The 25215-nt window shown below is 39.1% G+C and overlaps 2 protein-coding genes across 3 annotated transcripts; one reads left to right on the forward strand and one right to left on the reverse strand.

The window, feature by feature from the left end:
• The first annotated feature begins 3512 nt into the window (after positions 1-3512).
• On the forward strand, positions 3513-5352 carry LOC131951464 (alpha-amylase-related protein-like). The gene is made up of 3 exons (XM_059313883.1): positions 3513-3632; positions 4072-4256; positions 5325-5352. The coding sequence occupies exons 1-3, from the start codon at positions 3558-3560 to the stop codon at positions 5350-5352; spliced, it is 288 nt and encodes a 95-aa protein (XP_059169866.1). The 5' UTR covers positions 3513-3557.
• Positions 5105-23765, reverse strand: LOC131951453 (circularly permutated Ras protein 1). 2 transcript variants are annotated; one of them, XM_059313871.1, is made up of 18 exons: positions 23577-23765; positions 21959-22069; positions 21589-21671; positions 20893-21048; positions 20567-20748; positions 15498-15689; positions 13727-13948; positions 13147-13298; positions 12595-12795; positions 11975-12059; positions 9887-9993; positions 9462-9580; positions 9310-9356; positions 9033-9207; positions 8539-8662; positions 8224-8320; positions 7234-7395; positions 5105-6712 (listed from the first exon to the last, which is right to left on the reverse strand). In XM_059313871.1, exons 2-18 carry the CDS (start codon positions 22048-22050, stop codon positions 6542-6544), a joined length of 2367 nt encoding a protein of 788 aa, XP_059169854.1. In that variant the 5' UTR covers positions 22051-22069; positions 23577-23765; the 3' UTR covers positions 5105-6541. The 2 variants fall into 2 exon arrangements, with proteins under 2 accessions (XP_059169854.1, XP_059169853.1); XM_059313870.1 differs by having other exon boundaries at positions 23568-23765.
• Between the last annotated feature and the right edge of the window lie 1450 nt (positions 23766-25215).

Here is a 25215-nt window from a genome sequence, read left to right on the forward strand (position 1 = left end):
TTTAAAGTGATTCAGACCCATTAACTTGAGTACTATTTCAGAAACAAAAATGAAATTTCACAAGTAAGTAAAAGATCTAATTCTCTACCTTCTGTCAAATTTTGAGTAATTTCCGTTGACCGGACGTACTAATGTACGCTATTTCCGATTTCTCAAAAAACGCATGTAAATTTTTAAAGTACTAATAATATTGCGCATTATTATGAACATCTTTATTTGGCGTTCGCTTGGTGCGCAATTCTTTTTTCTATGAGATTCTATTCTATTTTTAAAAGTTTAAGTATTTAAAATGGAGTTCCCATCCCCTGTTGTTTTATAAAAGAATATTCGAGAAAGTTTAGGGGAGATCACTCCCGATTTATTTCTCTTACGTTCGGTGGGAGCGGTGGTGGTACTTCGGTGTGTCTCCCCCCCCCCCCCCTTCCCCCCCACCCACCGATCCTCGGAGAGATGCCTGAAAGAAACGCTGATTGTAACCCAATTTTTCCCTTTATTCAGTTTTTAATTCTTATAAATGCCTTTGACCTTGAGAGAATCTTTTTTTGTTAACTAGAACTTATAGATTCAAAAGTGAAAACGCAGAAAGTTTTAGTGGCGGAAAAATAGATTTCAGCTAAAAACAATAACAAAACACTAAATGTTAAATTACTGCAATGTTCTTCAACAATGTATGTGCACTTCGTTCTCAGCCTTTGTTTTAAACCTGTGGCAGGAGAAGAGCTGGGTCCGTCGCAGGATCATCGACTACCTCAACACACTGATCGGCTTCGGCGTGGCCAGGTTCAGGGTGGACTCGGTTAAACACATGTGGCCAGGTTCAGGGTGGACTCGGTTAAACACATGTGGCCAGGTTCAGGGTGGACACGGCTAAACACATGTGGCCGTCAGGGTGGACTCGGCTAAACACATGTGGCCAGGTTCAGGGTGGACACGGCTAAACACATGTGGCCGTCAGGGTGGACTCGGCTAAACACATGTGGCCAGGTTCAGGGTGGACTCGGTTAAACACATGTGGCCAGGTTCAGGGTGGACTCGGCTAAACACATGTGGCCAGGTTCATGGTGGACACGGCTAAACACATGTGGCCGTCAGGGTGGACTCGGCTAAACACATGTGGCCGGGTTCAGGGTGGACACGGCTAAACACATGTGGCCGTCAGGGTGGACTCGGCTAAACACATGTGGCCAGGTTCAGGGTGGACTCGGTTAAACACATGTGGCCAGGTTCAGGGTGGACTCGGCTAAACACATGTGGCCAGGTTCATGGTGGACACGGCTAAACACATGTGGCCGTCAGGGTGGACTCGGCTAAACACATGTGGCCGGGTTCAGGGTAGACACGGCTAAACACATGTGGCCGTCAGGGTGGACTCGGCTAAACACATGTGGCCAGGTTCATGGTGGACTCGGCTAAACACATGTGGCCGTCAGGGTGGACACGGCTAAACACATGTGGCCGTCAGGGTGGACTCGGCTAAACACATGTGGCCAGGTACAGGGTGGACTCGGCTAAACACATGTGGCCGTCAGGGTGGACTCGGCTAAACACATGTGGCCGGGTTCAGGGTGGACACGGCTAAACACATGTGGCCGTCAGGGTGGACTCGGTTAAACACATGTGGCCAGGTTCAGGGTGGACTCGGCTAAACACATGTGGCCGTCAGGGTGGACACGGCTAAACACATGTTGCTAGGTTCAGGGTGGACTCGGCTAAACACATGTGGCCGTCAGGGTGGACTCGGCTAAACACATGTGGCCGTCAGGGTGGACTCGGCTAAACACATGTGGCCAGGTTCAGGGTGGACTCGGCTAAACACATGAGGCCGTCAGGGTGGACACAGCTAAACACATGTGGCTAGGTTCAGGGTGGACTCGGCTAAACACATGTGGCCAGGTTCAGGGTGGACTCGGCTAAACACATGTGGCCAGGTTCATGGTGGACTCGGCTAAACACATGTGGCCGTCAGGGTGGACTCGGCTAAACACATGTGGCCAGGTTCATGGTGGACTCGGCTAAACACATGTGGCCAGGTTCATGGTGGACTCGGCTAAACACATGTGGCCGTCAGGGTGGACTCGGCTAAACACATGTGGCCGTGTTCAGGGTGGACTCGGCTAAACACATGTGGCCAGGTTCATGGTGGACTCGGCTAAACACATGTGGCCGTCAGGGTGGACTAGGCTTAACACATGTGGCCGTCAGGGTGGACTCGGCTAAACACATGTGGCCAGGTACAGGGTGGACTCGGCTAAACACATGTAGCCAGGTTCAGGGTGGACTTGGCTAAACACATGTGGCCGGGTTCAGGGTGGACTCGGCTAAACACATGTGGCCAGGCTCAGGGTGGACTCGGCTAAACACATGTGGCCGTCAGGGTGGACTCGGCTAAACACATGTGGCCAGGTTCATGGTGGACTCGGCTAAACACATGTGGCCGTCAGGGTGGACTCGGCTAAACACATGTGGCCAGGTACAGGGTGGACTCGGCTAAACACATGTGGCCAGGTTCATGGTGGACTCGGCTAAACACATGTGGCCAGGTTCATGATGGACTCGGCTAAACACATGTGGCCAGGTTCATGGTGGACTCGGCTAAACACATGTGGCCGTCAGGGTGGACTCGGCTAAACACATGTGGCCAGGTTCAGGGTGGACTCGGCTAAACACATGTGGCCAGGTTCAGGGTGGACTCGGCTAAACACATGTGGCCGTCAGGGTGGACTCGGCTAAACACATGTGGCCAGGTTCAGGGTGGACTCGGCTAAACACATGTGGCCAGGTTCAGGGTGGACTCGGCTAAACACATGTGGCCGTCAGGGTGGACTCGGCTAAACACATGTGGCCAGGTACAGGGTGGACTCGGCTAAACACATGTGGCCAGGTTCAGGGTGGACTTGGCTAAACACATGTGGCCGGGTTCAGGGTGGACACGGCTAAACACATGTGGCCGTCAGGGTGGACTCGGCTAAACACATGTGGCCGTCAGGGTGGACTCGGCTAAACACATGTGGCCAGGCGATCTGAAGAAAATCGTCTCCAAGGTGAGTTACTTGCCCCTGACTCCGCTCTAATGTGTTGAGGCTGGGGTCATTATGTTACATGTGCGAGGTTGAAAAACCATGAGTTTACCTATCCACTGATCCTATCGGTCTCCTTAATAAAAATGTATCTAAAACTGCACCAGAAGTCCATTACAACTCGTTATCCAATATTGTCCTTCTCCATGTGAAAGGTTACCTCATTAGGACATCATACAATGATCTCCAGTGATCTAGTACATCACTTTTATGGCAACATACATATGTAAGGTTGTATAGTAAGAGGTTCTCCAGCTTTTCTCCAGCTGTTGACAGACCTGTGACACCCCACAGAGTTCAACTACGCCTACAAGAAAGATGGAGGGCGCCATGGACAGACTTGTGACACCCCACAGAGTTCAACTACGCCTACATGAAAGATGGAGGACGCCATGGACGACTTGAAGAAACTCCAGCAACTGGTGGGTGGCAGTGACATGACACCATCAGAAACTCCAGCAACTGGTGGGTGGCAGTGACATGACGCCATCAGACCACGCCCTCGTCTTTGTCGACAACCAAGACACACAGAGAGCTGGACATCTGCACTTCAATGTAAGTCAGTGCTAAGTCGGGGCTAAGTCGGTGCTAAGTCAGTGCTAAATCGGTGCTAAGTCGGTGCTAAGTCAGTGCTAAGTCGGTGCTAAGTCGGGGCTTCTACTATGTTCTTAATTAAGTATAAATGTCAACTGGTTATGCACCATTGAGGCTATTGACTTCGATTTAAGTCTGCTTTTCTTTGTGGATTTGCTTCCACAGCCTCGAGACTTTTCGGTTTAGCAACCATGGGGCATTATCTCAGTATAACATGTTAAGCACTTAATATGATGTGTTAAGTGCTGTAAGCGTTGTCTTGTTTGAGTTTTCTTTTTGTTAAGCTTCCAGTCCACACCCCAACCATCATAACTCTTGCCTGATTGTTTGATACAAACCAATAAATCATCTAACATTACTTGATCACCTAGAAAAATCTGTCCTTTATTTCTCCTCTCAGAGCCCCCTGCCCTATATGCAAGCGGTGGCCTTCACCTTCGCCTATGACTACGGACTTCCGGTTCTGACGAGCAGCTATTATTTCCTTGATGCCGAGACACCCCCTCCTCATGACGGTGACGTCATAAAGGACGTCATAATCAACAACGATGGGACCTTTGACAATGGTTGGGTGTGTGAACACAGGTAAAATGTGACAGGTAGCAAATGACATGTGACATGTAGCAGATATCAAGTGTCAGTAAGCAGGTCGTTTTTAGCTTGTAACAGTTGGCAGGTCACATGTATAAGGTGACAGGTTTAATAAGACATGTAGCAGGTGACGGATAGCTAGTGACAGGTAACAGGTCACATGTGTTAGTTCGCATTTGACAGTTGACACGTGACTATTAGCAGATAGCATACACAATCAGCTAGTGACTTTCTGTCTGAAACTTTACCAGCCGTATAGTTAAGTCTTAAACGACTTTACGAATGGTTTGTGTTTGAGATCTAAAAACAAAAACAGATGACGTAACACGAATTAACATCTGAAGACGGTTGTTCAGTTATGCACGGATCCAAGACTAATCTATATATATAATTCTCTTCTTGGATACCCTAGAAAACACCAAGCTGTAAGCGCGCCTAGCAGCCCCCTCTCTTCCTCTCTAGGCATATCGCTACAACCCCCACCCCCACATGGTCTTGTTAGCTGTGGTTCACGCTAAATGTGTACAATCGTAGAGCCGGGTTTAGTGACGGCTATTAGGGGCAGATAATTTAGTTTGAAACTATTTAACTGTTCATACCAGTTCACCATCATAATTCTATATATTGGTGTCTAACACAGAATGTATTTATAGAAGATGTTATACTCTATTTTTGTCATTAAAAAAACATGATCAGAAGTGAGTTACAAACCACCCACCAAAGAAAAAAACTTGTAACGAAAAAAATAAATCCTTTTCTTTTTTTTTCTTCAATTGAAGCTGTTTCAAGTGATTTGCCATGAAATACCTTCATCATACATAATGTAAAAAAAAACTTGAAAAGTTATTAGAAAATGTTTATTATTTGTATAAAAATAATCACATTTGTTGACATGTAAAAAAAAATTTGTTCAAGTTTGAAAAAAAACTTCGCACACACACAATATTCAAAGCAGTTACACAGAACAGTTCACTCCCATAGTTCTGTAACAGACAACACAGAAGTTAGAGCTGCCTTCTTGTTTGAGAAATTTGTTAAAATAATCTCTTTGACATTCTGCAGATTTGCTATAGTGTTTGGAGCAAAGTGACATGGTAAAATGCATGTCAAAGTATAAAGGTGGAGTATGTATTGACATTTTTCAGGGTCACAAAAACTTTTAATGTTTACAATCATGGATTTACAAATTAGAGAAACAAATAAAGTTAATTTTAAGGTTATAAATACAAAAATTCAAAATTAACCAAAATTAAATGTGTAGAAAATTTTAATACCTGAAAAAAAAATGGCACCTCAAATGAGTAAAAATATTTCAGTAAAAAAAAATGTATCAAATATATTTTACAGGAAAAAATAGCAGGAATAAAGATCACAGGATAACACAGAATTAAATATTTGTAAATCACGGAGTTTTCGGTTTTTGTAAAAAAAATGGTTGGGCAAGTTGAGAAAGTCAAATGTAAAAATATTTTGCTTCAGCAGATCCTATATAATTGATATAAAAGGGCAAGATTTAATTACTGCTTGAAATGTAGACAGAACATCCAGGAAACAAAAAATTTTCTAATTCCAACTTTGTATGTGAAAAGAATCAATCAGATAGTATTGTGTAACAAGACAAGTTTTTTCAACAAATAAAGCTTTGAAAAATCTCTTGAATATTCTGCAGATTTGTTATTGTTTTCAAATCCTATATATTGAAATCAAAATTGCAAGATTTAATCATTGCTTGAAATGTAAACAGACAATCCAGGAAACAAAATTTTCCTGTTTCAGTTCTGTCTGTAAAAAAAGATGTATCACTAGAAATGGACAAGAATTTTTTAAAACAAATAACCCTTTGATCTAATGAAAAAGTCCTGCCATGTATAATTTTCTACAGTTCAATTGAAATCCAGTCTATTGAAACAAAATTGTTGTACATAAATTTTACAAGTGAATCCTATATTAGAACAAACCTTATCTCATCTCTAGAAAGCAAAAGCGTTAGTAAAAACTGTAGCCAGTAGTAGAATCATAGGACCAAGATTTTACTTTAAGAACAACTTAAGTATGGCATCAAAATTGATAAATTTGATATATTCATACAAATATGTGTACATAAGTCTCATGGAAGATAGTCTATATTTGGATCAAAATTATTAGCATTTTAAAATACTTAAATTTTTTTTTAATAAAACTAATTTAAAAATCTGAACACCATTGTTTTTATACACACTTAGTAGTATTAGAAAGAAATATAGAATAGACATGAAGAGCCTTTAGCATTTAGCATGGATTCACTTTTTCTCCTCAGTTTTCTTGTTCTTCTCCCCACTGGAGCTGGAGCCTATGGCCAGAAACTTGCCTTCATTGCCTGTGGAACTCATCTCACTGGCCCCAACACTGCGAAACTTGTACATCATGTTGGCCATGTTGTCGTCCATTTCTGATGCTCGTTCCGAATGCATCTGTAGAGATATAGGAATTGAAAAATATTTATTTACAAATGCAATAATATTTAAAAGAAAAAACTTTTATAGAATCTACAAATGTTATATTTTTATTAATATCCATAAATGTCTAGGACATTACATCTCCCCAACTATTAATCACCCCTCCCCCAATCATTACGCCACTGTCAGTTGCTTATCTTGGTAACTATTGCCCCTTTTAGAATACATTTTATACCTTTTTCTATCCATCTCCAGATCAAGCACCCTATCCCTATTTCAATTCGTTTTATCCTCAAAACAATACCTATCCAAATCTCTACATGAACGAGGGTCATTGACATGGGGTAAATGTCCTACAGTGTGTTTTTGGACAGAACTTATAGACAAGGGTAGCTGATCTAAGAAGAGGGTAATGACCAAGGGGAGTAAATGAGAAGGGAGGTAAAATCCTGGTCCAATTAGTTTTAGACTTTTGATTGCTGACTAACAATGGCGCTCAGCTATAAAGTAAGAACACTGGTAGCAAGTGCCTTTACCTTTCTAAACTTGGAAGCAATGTAACCTTTGGTGTGTCTTTTAACAGGAGGAGGAATGTAGGAGTCACACATCACAGCATCTGATGAGGCTTCATCATCACCATCTTCATTCTCACTGTGTTCACTGTCACTCCGTGTGCGACCAAATAAGTCTATTTCACGCTGGAACAGTAAACAAACAAATCTATTGCATGATGGGACAGTAAACAAACAAATCTATTTCATGCTGGAACAGTAAACAAATCTATTTCATGCTGGAACAGTAAACAAACAAATCTATTTCACGCTGGAACAGTAAACAAATCTATTTCACGCTGGAACAGTAAACAAACAAATCTATTGCATGATGGGACAGTAAACAAACAAATCTAGTTCACGCTGGAACAGTAAACAAACAAATCTATTTCACGCTGGTACAGTAAACAAACAAATCTATTTCACGCTGGAACAGTAAACAAACAAATCTATTTCACGCTGGAACAGTAAACAAATAAATCTATTTCACGCTGGAACAGTAAACAAACAAATCTATTTCACGCTGGAACAGTAAACAAACAAATCTATTTCATGATGGAACAGTAAACAAATCTATTTCACGCTGGAACAGTAAACAAATCTATTTCACGCTGGAACAGTAAACAAGTCTATTTCATGCTGGAACAGTAAACAAATCTATTTCATGAAGGGACAGTAAACAAACATATCTATTTCATGAAGGGACAGTAAACAAACAAATCTATTTCATGAAGGGACAGTAAACAAACAAATCTATTTCATGAAGGGACAGTAAACAAACAAATCTATTTCACGCTGGAACAGTAAACAAACAAATATATTTAATGCTGGAATAGTTAACAAACAAATCTATTTCATGATGGGAAAGTAAACAAACAATTCTATTTCATGATGGGACAGTAACAAATCTCAATTTTACAGTATAGTTATTCATAATTAAAAATACTCCATCAAACAACACAAACTACTACCAACCATTTGTTTTTGTTGCACAAAATTCTCCATGCTCTGGATCTTACTAAAAATAGTCTTGTATTTAACTCTGTCAGTTGTTGATGATGTATCACTGTGGCTACAGATTTAGTGCAGTTAAAGAATACTTTTTCAATTCAAGAAATAACAGTATACTAAAAATAATAAATGATTTTTTTTAAACAAAAAAGAAAATGTGAGTATGACAGAAAGTATTTCATGTAATTAGTTTTGAATGTCCACTAAAAAGGTAGATTCAGTCTTATTCTTTAACATCACATATTCCTAAACATATAAAACCCATAGCCCATTACTTACATGTTCCTCCAGGCTAGCCTTTGGTTCATCAGAGCAAGTCCTCTAGACTTGGAGAACTGGCCTTTTAATGCTAAATCTGCAGATTTCTTGGCCACATGAGCTCCCAGAATTTCCAAATTTACATCTAAACAAGTAAAACATCAAGTATATAATGGGAAATGTGAAACTGAATGGTTTGTAATTTCAATTTTTTTATCAAACACTTCCCAGACTAAGAGACTGATAAATGTGAAAATAAAATAAAGTTTAAAATTAATATAAAAACTGCAAGAAAAAGCTTTTTAAATGTAAAGTTCATCTGTTTCTCTGACCTCATTATGTAGGATTAATGTGGTCAGCACTATGACAGATAAGTTTAATTAACTTTTTTTACAATGTTTTTAAACTAAGATGTGAGTTTAGTCCATTAAATTTTTGTCATATTTGCAGGAAAGAGTGGTGGAAAAAAAAGTGAAAATCTAAAAATGCAGTCCAATATGGCAACCCAGACTCACTGTCCTCTGTGACTTTCCTGTCATTAGTTGCAGGTTTTGTGCGTGTCAGCACCCTCAGTGCTTTGTTTCCTTCGGTGTCAACATAATTTATTTGCAGCTGGAATGGGAAGTCCTTCAGGGGTCGGTGACCTTCACCTTCACCACCAGAAGCCTGTAAACCTTCTGTAGGTTTTTCCTGAAAATAAAATTGCCTGCATTTTAGTTTTGCTCATAAAAACTGCCACAATTAATTAGGAGTTTGATGATCAGAAATTTTTTTTTAAAAATTATATCTTACCTGTGTGCCTTGTGTTTCTTGAGACTTAGCGGGAGATAATTTTGAACCTGTGAATGATATTTAAATTGGTGGCTCGTAAGAATGCTCTAAATATTGTTTGATTTTTTAAAAATAGGACAACTGAATTTGAAAACCATATGCTGAAGACTCACATTTAGAATTTTTTCGTTTAGCAAACTCAAATGTAATGGTTGTACTGCTCTTGACATTTCCAGCATTGTGCTCTACTCTGCTCTGTTGGTTGTCTGGGTCATTCTCGTCTATCACATAACTAAATAAAATATAGATTATTTTCTTAATGAAACTATATTAATTTTAATAAACAAAAACTTCATAATATATATAAAATATAAAATCTATAGCCACAGTTAAGCAAGTATAATATAATTTTTTTTATATCAAATGAATATACGTTATAGTAATAGTGACTATAACTGAGAAAACTTGTATAGTCCTTGCAAATATTTCTTTAGTAATAATGAAGGGTATAGTTTCTACACATGATCCTTAAGTAATAATGAGTAGTATAATTACTTCATATGATTCTAAAGAAAATGTGCAGGAAACAGCAACTTACAGTTCTTTATGAAGAATACACAAGGCTTTAACTTTAGTGGCAATAATTGGGTCAGCCAGAATATTGCCAAACTCTTCTGTTAATTTCAGAGGGTCAACAATGTTTACCTAACAAAAAGAAAGTCAAACAGAGTTGTAGACCTTGGCTATTGAAACATGTATTGTGGTTTCCTATATTTAACTAATTAGCATTTGTTTTTGCCAAACGATTTGTTTACATTATAATAATACGTCTAAATATACTGCTATGATGAGAGCACTATTTAATTACAAAAGACATGTAATGCCCTTGTCAGTAGCGTACGCAGGGGGGGAGCAGGGGGAGCGGCCGCTCCCCCTCTGGCCATTTTCAGCAAAGTGGCGCCTTTTTGGAAACTTTTTTAACTCAAAGTTTTAAACAATGACATTTGTTAAAAAGATATTTTTGGTCGGCACATCTATGTAAATCACAAGATTTCTTTTCATGCAGCAATTAAACATTACTGTACTAGTCTAGTAGTGTCTACGTTTACAACACGTATTAACAGCTGCATCAGTTTGCCATTCTAAAAATAACCATTACGATGCATTGCAATGTTTAAAAACCTCTACGGTAGTACCACTTGGCAAGAGGGGTGTTAAGTTTAAGGCAACTGTATAATGTATTTGCTTACGAATAATTGAATTAGAAAATGTTATACATAAAACTTCACACATAATTACTTTGTATATACAGTTTGAATCGTGTGATTAATTTTTAAAAAATTACAATACAGAAACAAATACAACTGATGTGGCCCCTCTATTTAAATTTACTTATGAGCAAACTGCGTAGTGGTGGGGACATTTTGACAAGGACAACAACGTCATCACGATGAAGTAGTAGTATTCTTACAGTATGGGCGATAGTGATTATGATTACAAATTATATGAAACAGTTACAACCCCCGTCCCCCATGGACCCCTCTGTAAAAAAAATATTGTCATAATACCACTGCTACTTATTGAAATCTATTTCTGTAATATATATTTGTGTAATATATATTTGTGTAATATGTATGTATGTTTAGAACAGTCATCTAAAAACTGACGCTATGTTCACTCTGAGTTGGTTATCTCCCCCCCCCCTCCCCACACACCTTGACACCACAATTGTGTAGAGCGACATTAATGTCACACCTAGGTATACACTGGGTTGGATAATTGACCTAAAGTGAACGTACAGTGGTGAATGAAGTTGAACCCACCTCCCCCCCCCCCCCCAACCCATCCCGAACTGATCTGTTAAGTACATGTAGAAAAACGCGTAATGATGTACCAAAGTACCATGCCGCCAGAAAATTAGCTTTTTAAACGTAAAACTCTGTGAAAATTGTTTTTGCAATTACCAGTAAAAAGGTTTGTGATCAATCAAGTGATCTAACCCATACCAATCACTATGTTAAAAATGATCTTTAAAGAACACAAAGAAGCAGTAGTTAATTAAAATATATGATCTGAACTAAAAGACCGATATTTAGTTAAATGTAGGCTGTTATTCCGAATGTTTTTCCATTATATCAAAAAGCGTGGTTTTATACCAACTCTGATTTTAAAAACTTTCTTTATGTAATACTCTAGCATTTATGATGACGATATATTAAGTATTGATTATAGACAAAACATTTTGTAAACACGAATAGTGTTAAACAATTTCATTATATTCTAAAGTAATTATTTATTTGTTTTGACATTTATAATTAAATGTGTAGATATATACATATTTATATTAAGAGAGTGATTATTTCACCTATTTCACTTGTCTTAAATAATTTCCCAGGAATTATTATGTAAGAAATTTTTTTACAAGAATTACAAAACAGATTGTGTTACGTTAATTGTTTTTGGTTGTAGTGTGTGTGTATATATATATATATATATATATAGATATATAGATATATATATATATATATATATATATATATATATATATATATATATATATATATATATATATATATATATATATATAATACACGTATATAGAACTTGTTAAAAATTCGGCGCCTTTTTTTGCTCTTTTCGCTCCCCCTACAACGAAAACCTGGATACGCCTCTGGCCCTTGTTTACCTGCCCTCCTGTTTTATCTGCTAGCATCCCCAAGTGTACGAGCTTACAGTCTGTACCTTCAATTGTTATAACTGACACAGTAACTCTGTGGACACAAACAAAAATTGTGTACAGGTCCTAAGGCAAGACACAGGCCTCAACATACATGCTTAGAACTGAAGAAATGAAATGTATAACTAACAAATTTGGACATTAATCATCAACATTTTTCTAACTGCTTTTTGGCATTTAAAGTAATAATCACATCTCCTGTTTTTAAGATTTGACATATGACTGGATTTTTGACACATGTTATTACTGACAGTTTATATTTTGTCAAATCAAACATTTAAAAAGTTATTTTGTTTATCCAAATATTCCAAATATGTAACTTTAACCAAAATCTTTCACTTTCACAAAAATAATAATTTCTGATAACTACTTTTGTGATAATTATTTTTCTAATTAATACCATATTTTCTGGCTCACAAGACGACTCCAATTTTTTAGGTTAAAACAAGGGACTCTATCATATCACACCCAATGTATACTATAAGATGACCATTGAGCTAAGGGACCATTTTCCTGAGTTTAAAGGTCTCTCTGTGCCAGAAAGTTTGGTATTTTTGTATCAAACCAACCCAGCAGTGTGAGCACTTTCTGCAGCTTTAGAGTAGAAGTCCAGTGACGCCTGGTCGTCAGACACATCTTCCAGTTTACCAAGGCCGATGTTTGCCTTACCATCTGTACACAAGATGACCTTTGACCCTGGATGGTGGGAGGCCATGTTGACTGCCACAAGAAGAGCTGGGCCTAAGGCAGTTGCTCCCCCTTCTTCAAGGCTATTGTTCAATACAAAAAGTTGCAATTCATATTTTGTTGGAGATAAAAAAAATAATTTTTAAGCCCTGTCTAAACAACCTTTCAATAAGCATGTAAATCAAGTATACACTTATACCTTGATTATTACTACTGATCATTCATAGAAATAATGGTAACTAAATGGTATAAGAAATGAATTATCAATAAAAAAATTACTACTAAGTAAGTATTTAAAAATTTAGAAAGTAATTTGAAACGAACTGCTTCAGGTATCATCTACAACAATGATGAAGAATAAATGACAAAGAATAAAAATAACGAATATCAAATAGAGAATAACAATCAATGAGAAAGTAAAATGGATGACAAACTTGTAAACTTTCTCCCCCAGTCGAATGCGGCTGCCTTTGATAGCCTGGGGTAGGGCTGCCTCCAGTCCTATCTGCTTCAGCTGCTCCTCATTTTTTAACTTATCACCTGCCACAATTATCTCACTCTGGCTGCCATCTCCAACTATCTTCACCTGTGATGTTAAGTTTTACACCTTTATACCAACACAAGTGATGTTAAGTTTTACACCTTTATACCAACACAAGGGATGTTAAGTTGCACACCTTCGTTCACATCCATACAACATCTGTTAAGTTTTACACCTGCATACCAACACAAGAGATATTAAGTTGTACACCTACACTCACATCCATACAACATCTGTTAAGTTTTACACCTCCACACCAACACAAACAACTACATTAATTACACTTTACATCTCCTCACACCTCATCTAAAAATAACAGCAAATTCTTTTAAAAAAATATTTCCCAACAAAATCCAATATACTTAATAGTGGACAAAACAACAAAAGCCTAACCATATTACTTAAAGATTTAATTAGCAAGGTAGCCTAGATTAACTTCATTAGCGCCTGGGATTAAACTACCACAGCCTTACCTCGTTATTAAAGGTGATTAAGGCCACCCGTCTGTTAGGGTGATTTTTGGCCATCTCCCCCAGCTGGTGGTCCACAGCGGCCTGCATGGCCTGAAGACGGGATATGTAGGTGACAGACTGGCCGCGCTGTGATGGAAGACGTTGATCTACCTCGTCCAACTCTACAAAACTCTCCAGCCTCCTCAGCTGGCTTGTTCCCCTCAGTTTTATTGTTCCAGAGATCTGGTGGATCAAACAAAGGTAAGTCAATTCAAATCTTATTCTCAGGAGAGCTCATCAAACTAACATTTATGCATATAAAGTGAAGCTGGTTTCTGGTGAACAGAAAACTGCGCAAATAGAAAAAGAGAATACAATCACCTCAGTGGTAAAACATGAAAACTGTACCAACTTCAGTGGGGACAAAAATGAATCAACTTCAGAGGTAAAACATAAAAATGTACCAACCTCAGTGTAGACACATTAAAATAACTTCAGTGGTGACACATTAAAATATCAACTTCAGTGGTGACACATAAAAATACCAACTTCAGTGGTGACATAATAAATACCAACCTCAGTGGTGAGGTATCAGTGGCATTTGATAGCATCCACCATCCATCATTATGGAAGATACTAGAGCTATATGGCTTTCCAGGAAAAGTCATAAACATACTTAAGGACATGTACTATGATAACCAATGCTGTGTGCGACACGAAAATCAGCAAAGTGAATGGTTCAAGGTAAAAACAGGAGTCAGACAGGGCTGTGTCATCTCACCTGTCATCTTTTTGGTGGTAATAGACTGGATTATGAGAAGAGCCACTGAGGATAAGCCAAGAGGAATTGTTTGGGAACTTACCAACCACCTAGAGGACTGTGACTTTGCTGATGACTTGGCTTTACTTTCACATGCCCAAAAAGACATCCAAGCGAAAACCACAAGAATAGAGCAAATTGCCAAAAGCGTTGGGCTAAAGATAAACTCCGGAAAAACCAAGCTAATGAAAATAAAAACCAAAAGTGCTCTCAAGACCTTTGCGAATGGAGCAGAGCTAGAAGAGGTCGAAGACTTTAAGTACCTCGGCAGCTATATATCAGCAAATGGCAGCATGGAGAAAGAAATTGCCACCAGAATAGCAATGGCAGCACAAGCTTTTAACAGACTCGCTAAGATCTGGAAATCATCCTCACTGCAGCAGAGAACTAAAATAAGGATCTATAAGTCTAATGTACGTTCTGTACTCCTCTATGCTGCAGAGTCATGGAAACTAAACAAGAAAGTAGACAGCCGACTCAGAGGCTTTGAAAGAAGATCCCTCCAACGCATCCTCAGGATAAAGTGGGACGACAAAGTCCCGAACAAGGAAATATGGCGAAGGACAGGATTAAACGACATTGTCTCAGAAGTTAGAACGAGGAGATGGAGATGGCTGGGCCATGTCCTACGCATGAGCAAAAAAAGACTCCCCAACATGGCGCTGAAGTGGAACCCACCCGGAAAGAGAAGTAGAGGAAGACCACTGGGAACATGGAGGAGGGAGATGGAAGAAGAAGTACAGGCTACTGGCAAAACCTGGCATGAACTAAAGTGGCTCGCCCAGGACAGGGTGGAATGGCGGAGATTTGTTGTTGCCCTATACTCCACAGGGAGTGATGAGGATTAAGTAAGTAAGTAAGTAAGTCAGTGGTGACACATAAAAATACCAACTTCAGTGGTGACATAAAAATACCAACCTCAGTGGTGACACATAAAAATACCAACCTCAGTGGTGACATAAAAATACCAACCTCAGAGGTGACACACATGCTGCCTGAGGTATCCACACAGAAGATGACCAAAGACTGGTCCAAGCCTGACATTGTGCTGGCTGTTGTTGTCATGGCAGGCTCCATCAAGTAGGTCACATCCTCGGCTGTTGGAATCTCCTCCAGCTCAACATCAATCACCATCACCTCGTCACAGAACTCACACTGCCACTCCTACACAAACAACAACATCAATCACCATCACAGAACTCACACTGCCACTCCTACATAACAACAACATCAATCACCATCACCTCGTCACAGAACTCACACTGCCACTCCTACATAACAACAACATCAATCACCATCACAGAACTCACACTGCCACTCCTACATAACAACAACATCAATCACCATCACCTCGTCACAGAACTCACACTGCCACTCCTACATAACAACAACATCAATCACCATCACAGAACTCACACTGCCACTCCTACACAAACAACAACATCAATCACCATCACAGAACTCACACTGCCACTCCTACACAAACAACAACATCAATCACCATCACCTCGTCACAGAACTCACACTGCCACTCCTGTATAAACAACAACATCAATCACCATCACAGAACTCACACTGCCACTCCTACACAAACAACAACATCAATCACCATCACAGAACTCACACTGCCACTCCTACATAACAACAACATCAATCACCATCACCTCGTCACAGAACTCACACTGCCACTCCTACATAACAACAACATCAATCACCATCACAGAACTCACACTGCCACTCCTACACAAACAACAACATCAATCACCATCACAGAACTCACACTGCCACTCCTACACAAACAACAACATCAATCACCATCACCTCGTCACAGAACTCACACTGCCACTCCTGTATAAACAACAACATCAATCACCATCACAGAACTCACACTGCCACTCCTACACAAACAACAACATCAATCACCATCACAGAACTCACACTGCCACTCCTACACAAACAACAACATCAATCACCATCACAGAACACACACTGCCACTCCTACACAAACAACAACATCAATCACCATCACAGAACTCACACTGCCACTCCTACACAAACAACAACATCAATCACCATCACAGAACTCACACTGCCAGTCCTACACAAACAACAACATCAATCACCATCACAGAACTCACACTGCCAGTCCTACACAAACAACAACATCAATCACCATCACAGAACACACACTGCCACTCCTACACAAACAACAACATCAATCACCATCACCTCGTCACAGAACTCACACTGCCACTCCACACAAACAACAACATCAATCACCATCACAGAACTCACACTGCCACTCCTACACAAACAACAACATCAATCACCATCACAGAACACACACTGCCATTCCTACACAAACAACAACATCAATCACCATCACAGAACTCACACTGCCACTCCTACACAAACAACAACATCAATCACCATCACAGAACTCACACTGCCACTCCTACACAAACAACAACATCAATCACCATCACAGAACTCACACTGCCACTCCTACATAACAACAACATCAATCACCATCACAGAACACACACTGCCACTCCACACAAACAACAACATCAATCACCGTCACAGAACTCACACTGCCACTCCTACACAAACAACAACATCAATCACCATCACAGAACACACACTGCCACTCCACACAAACAACATCAATCACCATCACAGAACACACACTGCCACTCCTACACAAACAACAACATCAATCACCATCACAGAACTCACACTGCCGCTCCTACATAACAACAACATCAATCACCATCACAGAACACACACTGCCACTCCACACAAACAACAACATCAATCACCGTCACAGAACTCACACTGCCACTCCTACACAAACAACAACATCAATCACCATCACAGAACACACACTGCCACTCCACACAAACAACATCAATCACCATCACAGAACACACACTGCCACTCCTACACAAACAACAACATCAATCACCATCACAGAACTCACACTGCCACTCCTACACAAACAACAACATCAATCACCATCACAGAACACACACTGCCACTCCTTCACAAACAATATCAATCACCATCACAGAACTAGCATTGCCACTCCTACACAAACAACAACATCAATCACCATCACAGAACACACACTGCCACTCCTGTATAAACAACAACATCAATCACCATCACAGAACTCACACTGCCACTCCTACACAAACAACAACATCAATCACCATCACAGAACTCACACTGCCACTCCTACACAAACAACAACATCAATCACCATCACAGAACTCACACTGCCACTCCTACACAAACAACAACATCAATCACCATCACAGAACACACACTGCCACTCCTACACAAACAACAACATCAATCACCATCACAGAACTCACACTGCCACTCCTACACAAACAACAACATCAATCACCATCACAGAACTCACACTGCCAGTCCTACACAAACAACAACATCAATCACCATCACAGAACTCACACTGCCAGTCCTACACAAACAACAACATCAATCACCATCACAGAACACACACTGCCACTCCTACACAAACAACAACATCAATCACCATCACCTCGTCACAGAACTCACACTGCCACTCCACACAAACAACAACATCAATCACCATCACAGAACTCACACTGCCACTCCTACACAAACAACAACATCAATCACCATCACAGAACACACACTGCCATTCCTACACAAACAACAACATCAATCACCATCACAGAACTCACACTGCCACTCCTACACAAACAACAACATCAATCACCATCACAGAACTCACACTGCCACTCCTACACAAACAACAACATCAATCACCATCACAGAACTCACACTGCCACTCCTACATAACAACAACATCAATCACCATCACAGAACACACACTGCCACTCCACACAAACAACAACATCAATCACCGTCACAGAACTCACACTGCCACTCCTACACAAACAACAACATCAATCACCATCACAGAACACACACTGCCACTCCACACAAACAACATCAATCACCATCACAGAACACACACTGCCACTCCTACACAAACAACAACATCAATCACCATCACAGAACTCACACTGCCGCTCCTACATAACAACAACATCAATCACCATCACAGAACACACACTGCCACTCCACACAAACAACAACATCAATCACCGTCACAGAACTCACACTGCCACTCCTACACAAACAACAACATCAATCACCATCACAGAACACACACTGCCACTCCACACAAACAACATCAATCACCATCACAGAACACACACTGCCACTCCTACACAAACAACAACATCAATCACCATCACAGAACTCACACTGCCACTCCTACACAAACAACAACATCAATCACCATCACAGAACACACACTGCCACTCCTTCACAAACAATATCAATCACCATCACAGAACTAGCATTGCCACTCCTACACAAACAACAACATCAATCACCATCACAGAACACACACTGCCACTCCTGTATAAACAACAACATCAATCACCATCACAGAACTAGCATTGCCACTCCTACACAAACAACAACATCAATCACCATCACAGAACACACACTGCCACTCCTACACAAACAACATCAATCACCATCACAGAACTAGCATTGCCACTCCTACACAAACAACAACATCAATCACCATCACAGAACACACACTGCCACTCCTACACAAACAACATCAATCACCATCACAGAACTAGCATTGCCACTCCTACACAAACAACAACATCAATCACCATCACAGAACACACACTGCCACTCCTACACAAACAACATCAATCACCATCACAGAACTAGCATTGCCACTCCTACACAAACAACAACATCAATCACCATCACAGAACTCACACTGCCACTCCTACACAAACAACAACATCAATCACCATCACAGAACACACACTGCCACTCCTACACAAACAACAACATCAATCACCATCACAGAACTCACACTGCCACTCCTACACAAACAATATCAATCACCATCACAGAACTAGCATTGCCACTCCTACACAAACAACAACATCAATCACCATCACAGAACACACACTGCCACTCCTACACAAACAACAATCAAAAGTTTTTAACTCTTCAATACCCCAACTACACTCCCACGTCAATTATATTTTCTCTAATTACTCTACTTTTTTGCCTACTCTAATTCCTGTATCTATGTTGCTACAGTTGCAATAGCTTTGTTTCCTTCTTAAGGTTTTCTAGTATGGTTGATTTTGTATTTTCAAGAACATTTTTTTTGTAAAACCACTTACAAAAGTGCATTTTTTAATACTGTGGAACCACATTCAGCAGCTGTATCTAAACAGTTATGTCCCTTTGTGCTAAATAATTTTAAAGTATTCCTCAAATTCAAGATTTTGGTAGAAAAATAGACAATTTTAATTTTCTAAGAATAAAAAAGAATTTGAAAAATAGTTTTAATCATGTATTTTTACAACATGTATTTTTCCCCTGCAAAAAGCTACTTATCATTTCTACTTGTTTGAAACTGAGAAATTATTTTACTTCAAAAATATATTTTTACTTAAAATTCATATTAGCGTTTAGGGCATTGAATTGCCATAAATTTTATCAATGATGAGTGCATTTAAAATAATTATATGTTTAAAAACTTATAAGTCATTTTGATTCATAGGTGCTGACAAAAATTGAGGTGAAAAAATAATTGAGATGGATAAGGAAATAAAAATGTTTGACCATAATGACCTTCACTTGATGGATAAATCATAAATTAGTATACTAATATACAGTGTTCCAGAATTTGTATTGTGTTAGCTTTTCTTTATTGGTTGCACTCCCTCTTTATGATACTCCTCAACTAAAAACAGTGTTACACTATAAAAGTATATCTTTGTGTTACACTATAAAAGTATACCTTTGTGTTTCACTATAAAAGTAGGCCTATATCTTTGGGCTAGACTATAAAAGTATACCTTTGTGTTTCAGTATAAAAGTATACCTTTGTGTTATACTATAAAAGTATACCTTTGTGTTTCACTATAAAAGTATACCTTTGTTTGAGGGTTGACTTTACTGATGTGGGAGAGTATGGCTGAACACTTGCCACATAGCACTGGCTCTCCAGCATGCATGTTGCCAGGTGCTAGTAGAGCACTGAAGTTCACAGAAACCACATTTGTGTCAGCTCTCCTAAAACGGCGTTTGCCAGGCATTTTAGAACTGGATGAGCTGCCTGCAATTTTTCAAAAAATTTTTTAGTAAACAAAGTCAGCTATATCAAAAGTACACAAATGTAAACAAAACAAAAAATAACAAACAAATTTTATAAGACAGAGTATGTACAGATATCCAGGAATCAGCAGAAATGACAAGCTACCTTGTTTTCTAGAGTCCTCTGTTTTCATTGGCTGGGTCTCATCCTTGGATCCACTTGAAGAGTCAGTTTTTGACTGATGTTTACCTTCCTTTGATCCGCTCTTACGCCTCCAGTGGTGTTGAAGTTTATGGAGGCGCTTCTTCTTTGGGTTAAATCCTGAACACAACATCTACATGGTCACTTTGAACACAAGGTTTTACAAATAATGTGGAGAAGGTTTTTTCAATAGGACCGCGTGGTTGAATGGTAGAGCATGCAACTGCTAACCCAAATGTCCCTGGCTTAAGTCAGTGAAACATCCTTTAGTCCACTCAACTCTGATGGGTACATGAGTTATGTTAGAGAATGTACAGGCAACTTGGTATAGTGCTGACCACAGTATATCTTCATATGCTGAGGTAACAGAAACAGATGAACTCTACTCATCTGCAACACGCACCACCAGGTTTGAAAGGGTAACTTTATATTGTGCTGGCTAGTTATCAAACAGATATGAACCTTCATTAGAAACACTTTCAAAACTAACTTTTGTTTAATTATCTAAAAATGAAGTCCACTAAAGGAATATACAAAAAAAATTACTTCCTCAAAATTATTTCTTAACACTTAACCTATTAAAAGTTTCAGATATAAAAATACTATAAAAATCAAATGAAGCTTAAAAGGTTACAAGTTGTAAAAAAAAAATTTCCTTACCCAGAGGTGGTGGATGGCGGCTCATTGAAAGCTCGTTGTCACCTGCACAGAGTAACTCTTCCTCATTGTCTGAGCCGGAATCACTACAATCATTCACATATTATGCATCAGTACATGGTTTTCTTAAAGTTAAATAATTCTATATTGCTTTGTGTGCATGTTAGTATCTGTCATTATCTTAATTAGAGTCAAGTGCTTTTAAGTTAGTCTAAAGACGAAGCTCTTAACGAAAATTACAAATAGATCTAGCCTCTTTCATTAACACATTTTAAAAGTCCGACCTGCCTTATCAGATGACAAGAAAATAAGCATTTGTTTTAGAACTGATAAATATTCAATGTCACTAACACAGGTGTCTCCTTAGGCCTACCTGATATGCATTCCTTGCACAAACTCTTCCTCTGATACACTTTCATATTCTTCTTCGTCATTGTCTAAAATATACTTTGATGCAAAATCCATAACTTGTTTCTTGGTTCAACTGTAAAAAAAAAACAACCAATAAATGATCTTAGAATAAAAGCTGGGGACAACAACCTATCTATGAGTGACAACTCTAAAATCAAACAACTGGTTCTGTTGAAATTGTTCTTGGGTGGACAAAGGGGGTCTACGCCTAATTCCCGAAAGCCACTTGCCCGAATGCCGTTTGCCCGATTTCCCGAATGGACACTTGCCCAAATGTGACAAATGCCCGAATGGACACTTGTCCGAATGCAACAAATGCCCGAATGGACACTTGTCCGAATGCAACAAATGCCCGAATGGACACTTGCCCAAATGTGACAAATGCCGGAATGGACACTTGCCTGATTACAATTTTTAGAGTTATTAGTAGAGAGTATTACAAGATCTATAGCCTACTCTCCTAATAATATTTGTAATTGTAATAAATTAGGCCTATTACTTAGTTATTACTAATTAGTGTTTGAGGTTACTAAATTTATTTAATATTTACTTAACTTACTACTAGATCTAACTAATTAGTAGAATTACTAATAAAAAGTATTGGTAAAAATTTAGAGAAAACCCTTGAGATTTCAAAGTATCCGCTGCCAACCAATCAAGCGCGCACTTTCTTTAAGTTTTGGTTGGCGGCTGATGGCACGATGACGTCACACGAGGCATTTTTGGAGTTAAAAGGGTCGAAAAAGCAATTTTTTCTAGGTGTAGTTTGGATTTTTTACGTTTTCTTAAAAGGGCCAGAAAATGACCCTTTTTAAAAATGGACATAGCCATCAATGATAATGAAGGGAGATTGCTTAGGTTAAGGCACGACACACAACACTGCGTGCGTGGTATGTGGCCTGGCTAACTGAAAGGAGATTGGTTATATTATTGTTTGAGTTTATATTTAATTCAATGCAATGAGTATTACTATTTAGTATTAAGAAGTAAGGGAAGGCGGGAGAATGTTTACACCGGTGTCCGATAATGGAATCTTCTTGAGGTTACTGGTAGTTAACATACATGACTGGCTAATGTCACTGCTAACGCTGTCCCTAGCCCTAACCCGAACCCTGGTCTTACCATACGCCTAAACATAATTTTTAACCATAAAATTAGTCGATATTACAATACTACTAACAACCCAACACCCCTTTTTAAAAGAAGATTCCAATGGTCCAATATTCAATATTGGACACCGGTACTAGTACTATGAATGATGATAGTATCTATAATAATCTATATTCTATAATCATCACATCAGGGAAGGCTAATGCAGCTAATGCCAGCTAATGCTAAGCTAACATAGATCTATTTGTTAGTAATTTTTTAAAACTAAGGATAATATAAAATAAACTTATAAACTATGAAGATTAGGTTCTAGAAATCTAAATCTAGATTACTAGATCTAGATCTTTTAATCTAGAATCTAGGTGTAGATATCTAAGACTAGGTACTAGGACCACACAGTACTCAGTACACACATTTCTAGTTTTCTAGTCTCTGAATTTCAAAGTAATTTGGGATTTTACCGATTTAACCTTTTTAAATAAACAGACTTAGATCTTGATTTTCTAGTATCAACTCATCAGTTGTATTCTGTGTAGTACTAGATCTAGTAGTCTAGAATCGATTGATATTCAGACGGTCTAGCTGAGCTTGTGTGACAGTCTAGTGAGTCTAGATCGAGATCTAAATCTAGCTCACAATAATATAAACAAGATTCACCCGGAAGTACTAGATCTTGATGCTGTTCTATTTAAGTATATGACTCATAAATAGAGAAGTGTTTATATCCGCACACTAGGAAATACGCAACTTGCTTAGGTCCTCACACATCCCATCCGAGCTTTATAGACCTGCATAATGTTTTTAGAATGTTTTAACGGAAGTGTTATTTTTAGAATTTTTTACTTTCTCGTATACAGAGGAAGTATTGTAATCGTGCACAAAAAATTACATGAAATGTTGACAGTTTTCACCGTTTTGCACCTCAGTACATCATCGTATAAGGAGTAGGCTCTACGGGATCCGGACAAATGGCCGACATGGACAAAAAGCCGACACGGACACAAGGCCGACATAGACAAAAGGCCGACAAGACAAAAGGCCGACTGCTAAAAGGCCGACATCCAAAAGGCCGACAAGACAAAAGGCCGACAAGTTTTCTAAAACAACCAACTACAATTACAGACTTGTTTAATTGTTTTTATTGAAAACCAGTTATAATGATCATGTTATATTACAAAATAGAAACAATTAGGGCCTAGTATGATAAACTGTATGCTATGCCAAGTAGAATTTGAAGTCTGGTTCTGTTTTCCCTTTATGTTTTGACATTTTTTTTACTCTGTCCTCTTTCTGTAAATATTGTTTTTTTTTGTTTTGTTTGTTTATTTATGGCTCACCAAACAATATTACCTCCATCTCTCCTTCCACTCTTCCTTGTTCTTGTTTTAGTTTTTTTTTAGCAAACAATAGACTCCATGGTGATCTTTTCCGACGATTACCTGCCACCTCCTATGCTACCCCTCAACGGTATTTTGGGTCCTTGGAATCCCATTTTGATAATTGTAATGGTTTCTTTCATTCTTTTTGCAAAATATGGTGGTAACGCCACCTATCTGTTTGTCCTTTGTACACTCCCGTCATCTCCTGTCACATCAGTGGCGTAGCGAGGTCGGGTGTCACCCGGTGCGGCACTTAATGGTGTCACCCTTTTCGGCGACAAACTTTCAAATTTTCGATTTGCATCCCCCCCCCCTTTCAAACTTTCGATTTGCACCCCCTCAAGTTTTTCTCTATATAATTTGCTATTTTTTGCCTTGGTGTCACCCCCCTAAATGGTGTCACCCGGTGCGGTCCGCCCCCCCCCCTCGTTACGCCCCTGAGTCACATTTACCCCATTGTCACCTTACCAGAGTCACAACTAGCATTGTCTCTTAGCGTTCCGCCTTGTTGCATGTGGGCGATGATGCTGGCGGCTTTTGACTTGGTTCTTTGATGGGTGTCTCACCTTGTTGACATAGAAGGAGCTAAGAAAAACAGCAGTGACCGCATTTCGCAATATTTAGGTGTTGATCCTTTGTGTTTAATACACTCCCGTAATCTTCAGTCGCTTGATCCGATGGTTCACCTTATAAGGATAGCAACTAGCATCGTCTCTTCTCTTGAACGTTT

This window comes from Physella acuta, unplaced genomic scaffold, assembly GCF_028476545.2.
Source record: "Physella acuta isolate Inbredline_101_S28 unplaced genomic scaffold, ASM2847654v3 ptg000813l, whole genome shotgun sequence".
NCBI lineage: Eukaryota > Metazoa > Mollusca > Gastropoda > Physidae > Physella > Physella acuta.

Excerpts from the sequence above, each read along its gene's own strand:
- LOC131951453 (XM_059313871.1), bottom strand. The coding sequence starts at position 22,050 with ATGGATTTTGCATCAAAGTATATTTTAGACAATGACGAAGAAGAATAT. Across the intron at positions 13,949-15,497 it reads GCATGTGTGTCACCTCTGAG|ATCTCTGGAACAATAAAACT; the intron begins GTTGGTATTTTT and ends TTGATCCACCAG. Across the intron at positions 9,208-9,309 it reads AAGAAACACAAGGCACACAG|GAAAAACCTACAGAAGGTTT; the intron begins GTAAGATATAAT and ends TTTTATTTTCAG.
- LOC131951464 (XM_059313883.1), top strand. The coding sequence starts at position 3,558 with ATGACGCCATCAGACCACGCCCTCGTCTTTGTCGACAACCAAGACACA. Across the intron at positions 3,633-4,071 it reads CTGGACATCTGCACTTCAAT|AGCCCCCTGCCCTATATGCA; the intron begins GTAAGTCAGTGC and ends TTCTCCTCTCAG. Across the intron at positions 4,257-5,324 it reads GGTTGGGTGTGTGAACACAG|ATTTGCTATAGTGTTTGGAG; the intron begins GTAAAATGTGAC and ends GACATTCTGCAG.